We start from the raw sequence: 5,774 nt of genomic DNA, 5'->3' as shown, positions 1-5,774 counted from the left end.
TTTCGAAGTAAATATTCTTGTTTGGTCATTTCCTTTCACCTTGTCCAGGAAATAAACATCATTGGTTGCTACATTCCATCCCCGAACCTGGACTGGGTCCACTTGGCCCCGTGTGGTCCCACTTCTCAACAAAGGTTATTTGTCAAGGATCATTTGGGAACCCAAGTTTCCCCAAGAATTACAGGGATTGAGAACCCCGCCTATAAGCCTATTCCTTCTCCCTCAACCCTCCAATCCTCACCCCATACCCCTGGTGGACCAAGTCCGTTGCTAAAAGAGAAACCAAGTTCCATTCTTCATTCCATCCTTGGGAAAGGGTTTCCAGGGTCACTTCTTACCTGTCCATTGACATATACTTTACAGGTGATCCCCACATTATCGAGACTCCACCCATTGGTGAAAGTCTGTAAAGAGCGGGGAGACTTAGTTGTGGTGACAGTGGGCGAAGCCTCCATCGTTGCCCTTAACCTAGCAGTTGCCCTTCTAGGAACCCCTTTAGGTTCCCTGCTAGTTTGAGTGGTAACAGTCACTATAGGTACAAAATATCACTTGTCAAACCTATAAAAAATACTATATCACACAAGAGTCATTGATCATCAAGTCTGTAACAAATTAATGTCGTTGTCACACACTCTCTCACTGTAGGTACAGTCAATGGCACTTGTCAACAAGGTATAACTATAATCTTTAATGAGAATGATTTATTGTTGTTATTATCATTGTTATATGAGAGCCATTGTTGTATAAGTTTAAGTTAAAGTCACTATCAAGTATACACACACACACACAACAAAAGTCAATGATTGGCTTAGTGCATATATTCCTTGAAGTTACTCACTGATGTACAAAGAGATTACCGTCACTGTCTTATGGTGAAATTCAATGTCATATATTCACAATTGTATAACTAATAGAGATGCCGTTATTCACATATCACTTTCACCAAAACCAAGTCAAAAATCATGGTCAATAACAAGAGCCTACACAATCTCAAGGTCCTCTAGTTTGATGCTTGCCACTTGTTGTCCTCGGCAAGTCACATAAACAAAAAGAAAACACAATAAGAAACCTGCACTGCCTAAGAGAAGTTTATTTTGGTCCTAAAAGAGGTCTACAATCAAACAAAATTCAATCACCAAAACAAAAATAGCAAGATGACCACAGGACTTGGATTTTGGGGCAAGGTCGATGGCTGGACTGTATTAGGCCTAGAGTGAAGACTAAAAGAAGAGTCTGCAAGAGTTTCAATAATAATATAAAATACCAAATAGAAATTGCAAACAAACCAGGTAATAACCTTTTGTTGGCTAGAAGGAAGACTACGCCTAAAATAAGATGTCGAGGTACCGAATCATATAAGTCCAAGCCCTAGAGGATCCGAGATCTATCAAGTAGAGGAAACCCAAACCAAACAAAAAAACTTTTGCTACCCAAGATTAACACAGGGCGGTGTCCTTTAATACTTCGATTCAAGAAGAGGTTTGTCCTAACAAAATTCAATCCAAAATGAAACAAAGACAAACCAAAAAGGAAACCCTGATTTGTGACAGTTGCACAAGTAATTACCATAGAACCGAAATCCAAAAATCATACCTTTGCTCATCATCAAATGGAGTGACTTGCAATAAAACGAACCTTCAAAATCCAAATAGAAAGTGCAAACACGACCCTGCAATAAAAGACACTAAGGTATCCCTAACTATACCCAACGAAGTCCCATATTCCAAAGATAAAAGTGAATCCAAAACCCAGCCTGTCCTGAAATTCCTTTGTTGGTTTTCCTCTGGAAGTCCATAATCAATTTCAGAGCAAAGGATATGTTATGTATGGTTGAAATGTAAGATGATAAGGTAAGGGTATTATGAAGGGCTTCTAAAGGTGCTATGGTTCCTCTTTTGTAGGAGGATTTCAAAACAATTAAATATTTAAATTCTAATTTCTTAGGACCTAAGCATTAGCCCTCGTAGATGAGGGATTTAATCTTTTAATTAATAAGTGATGCCTTGTGGGTGTTAAATGGTTTGATGCCCTTCCTCAAGGTGATTTTTCCATGAACCATGCTCAAAAACCCTTATGCTACATGTTTGATGACAAATAACCAATGAAGGTATGCCATATCACCACCCCTTGGGGTTTTAGTCCAAAAGCAAGGGTCATCAACTTCAAGCTCGAATATCTCTCAAACCAGGAGGCCTCTCGAGGAGTACCATATACCACCGGAAACATCCTGACGAGGAGAATCCAATGACATGGAACTCAATGGTTTGCCACATCAAAACCCTCGACAAAATCGGTGTAGAACCCAAACCCTAGGACTAGGGTTTTCATCCATCCAACAGTGGAGCTTCCAACTTGATATAATCCAGACAATTATAGGAGGGTTCATTAATTGTTTGACATCAATGACTGGTGTTTAGTCAAAGTCAAACTCCAGGGTCGACATCAATGACAACACCATCCAACATAGCTGACATTCTACAAGGTATTGTATTTTAAATTTTCCTCCTTAAAATTAGGTGATCAGCATTGAAATTATTGAAAAACAATTATCATTAATTCCACAATATAGCCTTCTCAGGCATTTTCACTTGTCCTTTGTTCTGCCACCATCTGCACTATGATTAAAGTGTAATCTCTATAACCATGCAGAAGAAATCAACTGCTTTTCAGATATCTTCATCAAAGAAGTTTCACCTGTACTACGGGACCTTGGGAAATGAGTCAATGACACTTTGTCCACTATAGAATCAGTAAAACTTACAGGAACAAACAATGAATTGCCTTTCAGAAATCCTAATCTGGAAAGATTCATCCAGTGCTACAGAACCTCTAGTACTGTTTCCCCATAGTAAATCAGTGATCCGTAGAGAGGATAATGAAGGTTTTATATTAAATCATTTGTTTAATCATGTCAATAAATTAACCGAATGACATAAATTAACTTATCATAATTGATAGTGGAAAATGACGCTCGTAATGAAAAGGTAATTCAATTTAAAACTAACCAAGGACAACCTTGCACCCGCTCATGTAAGAAAGCATATTTTTATAGCCCGCCATTACCACAAGATGGTAAGCCGTTTGATTGTCTCATTAGACGAATTAAGGAATCAATTCTCTGGGCCTTTCATTTACTGTCCAAATTCATATGTATCTAGAAAAGCATGCTCAATTGCAACTTTATGGCAGTGAAAACCAGAAGTGCATTGACATTAGCCATTGTCTGCACTGTCATATGCATTTGACTTGTGTTTTGGTGTAAAGGTAAAGCCTGCTGGAGCAGGCCCGAGCAACATCTCAGAAATACGCACCTGCCGATGCATATAAAAAAACTGATGTCAGAGACAACACTCTTATTTCCTCACTATTCCTTATTCCCCTTTTTTATATTGAAGTTTCAAACCTAGGCAGGGGAAGAATATCACTACGACTTACCCAATCAGCTGCACTATCTGAAGCCATCAATGACTCAAGATCATTCCGACCAACATAGCTTGGAAGCCTCCAGTTGATTCGTTGTGGTACAACATCTAAGAGGCCTACTGGTATATACCTATAGTAGTAGCTGAGCCACTCCAAGAGAAAATGGCGAGTAGTTTCCACACCTGCAATAAGAAAATTAAGAGAATCAGTTATAATATATGCTTTGTTTGTTTATAATCTATTTTATTGCTTTTGAGAATTAAGGAACGATCTCTGGTACACATTGAAGATTTACATGTCCAGATATTTTGTGTCCACGTTTCATTTCACATATGTTTCAAGATACTGTCACTATAGCCAGGATAAAATCTTGAATAGTTGCTACTATTTTCAGCATCAGAATTAAAGCAAATAGCATATGTTGACATAAAGATCATAACTGCACAAGTTCTGCAAAATCTTAATTTGTGAAAAAGTTTCAAAGTACTAGATCGTTTGGTTTCTACTTTTAACAAATTACATTACATTATGAAATGTGCCCCTCTAAATTTTCTAGCATTCCCTTCTTGCCACTTACCAATTCCTTGTTGCTGCATACTCTCCTCAAGGAAGAATCAACCCGCTTTGCTTTTAATAATACTAATTGTGACTATTAACAATAACTTGAAAATTGATCACTTTATCATACATAGAGGGATTGCGAGTGGGACCTTTTTTATCAGAGCCCCAATGTTGAAGCCCAAAACGTACAAAGTCTTTTAAAATATCAAATCTTTCCCCGGAACTGATGTCCCAATGCCTTTGTTCCTTGATTTCAGTAAATATCCATGGCTGCAAAAGACAAATTCAACCATATGGGCCGCAATAAATATCAGAAATAGTTTATTGATGGTTATAAATGTTACATTTCCTTTGCCATTAATTTGTTGCCACACTTTTGAAGAAGATAGGGGAAGACGAAGCCAACATTGAATATGCAGCACCACACCCCAAGATTTTTAGGACGATTGAAATTTAAATAAACAAATATGGGAACTAGAAAACTTAGCCAGTGACCTATCTAACGAACCTTGATTAAGGCTCCTCGAGCAACCATGCATGTTGAAAGATTTGAACCATTCTTCACATGCTCATTCCAGTCTGTATATGCCAAAATATCTCCATTTCCCACAACCTGCAGATCATCAGGGGCTTGTCTAGCACACTGGTAGATGTAATCCCAATCTGCAAGCTTGCTGTAACGTTGCTGTCGAGTTCGCCCATGTATCGTAATAGCTGCTGCTCCAGATTTACTGATATTTGGAATCAGTGAGTGTACACAATTCCTTCCTTCAAAATAGCCTGTTCGCACCTAACAAAAAAGAAATGGACAATTTATTCTTATTCCAGACTAGAATTCCACAACGAGAATATCCAAATATAATGAACAGAGCAATTTCAAATCCCATATTTCAGAGCAGTAAAACTAGTTCAAAAAAGAAGAGTTTGTACACAGAACCATGAATGGCAGGCTCCCGGCATGATAGAGACTCACATACCTTTAATTAGGTACACCTGCCAGTAGTTTTAACTTTTAAGGTATTTATTGACATTGTAACATGTCAATAAGAAGGAATAAATCTCACCCAATCAAGAGAGTAAAAGGTGAGATGATCCCCAACAATCAACCAAAATAGACTAGTCTATTGATAGTTATATACCTTAACTGTCAAAGGCTTTTCCATGGTCCCAGCAGCCGCTTTAATTGTGTTTTGCAGCCTTGCAGGTTTTGTAAGAAGAGAAGAACCAGCCCCTTTGTTAACCACAATGTCTATAGGGCATCCCATATTGATATCAATAAAATCAACAGTACACTCCTGCTCAATTAGCTCCACTGCACGTGCAACCATGTCTGGATATGCAGCACAAATTTGTACACCAAACAAATCTTCACTGGAATGCCGTCTTAACAACGCCCATTCGGAAGCTTGTCCCTGTTGCATTAGGAACAAATGATTGACATTAAGATTGATAACATAGCTTCTTGATCTTATTAAAGAAAAATTATACTTATGTTCTATGACCATCCAAGATATAGAAGCAAACCCACTCCATATGATGCTTCTGAATACAGACTATTTTTAAATCAAACTTTGTAAACTCCATTAGTCCTAACAGCAAAAGAAACTGACAATGATCACTATGTGAAGTCAGATCTAGCACATAGCTCATGCACAAGCTAAATTACCATAATCAAGGGAAAATCACTGTTTATGGTAAAGTTCTGACACCCCCTACAACATATCATTTACCCTTAAACCAGTGCCTTAAGATTCCAGATAAATATTCTTAACACTGGTATGTTTCAAATA

The 5,774-nt window shown here is 37.9% G+C and overlaps 1 protein-coding gene across 1 annotated transcript in view; it reads right to left on the bottom strand.

Moving 5' to 3' along the window:
• Positions 1-2,864: 2,864 nt before the first annotated feature.
• LOC149213514 (tRNA-dihydrouridine(47) synthase [NAD(P)(+)]-like) overlaps positions 2,865-5,774 on the bottom strand; it is a 108,052-nt gene continuing 105,142 nt past the window's right edge. Inside the window, exons 2-6 of the mRNA XM_089389054.1 lie at positions 5,124-5,396; positions 4,493-4,774; positions 4,134-4,254; positions 3,436-3,605; positions 2,865-3,311 (exon numbers count right to left, since the gene is read on the bottom strand). Coding sequence (XP_089245180.1) covers positions 3,213-3,311; positions 3,436-3,605; positions 4,134-4,254; positions 4,493-4,774; positions 5,124-5,396 — 945 coding nt within the window. The 3' untranslated portion in view covers positions 2,865-3,212. The remainder of the gene's footprint in view (positions 3,312-3,435; positions 3,606-4,133; positions 4,255-4,492; positions 4,775-5,123; positions 5,397-5,774) is intronic.

The sequence above is a fragment of the Pinus tabuliformis genome, chromosome 1_1, assembly GCF_031772625.1.
Source record: "Pinus tabuliformis cultivar Carrire ecotype Pingquan chromosome 1_1, CPIR1, whole genome shotgun sequence".
Taxonomy (NCBI): Eukaryota; Viridiplantae; Streptophyta; class Pinopsida; order Pinales; family Pinaceae; genus Pinus; species Pinus tabuliformis.
Note: the sequence above shows the minus strand (reverse complement) of the source record. Positions and strands in the feature narration are given on the sequence as shown.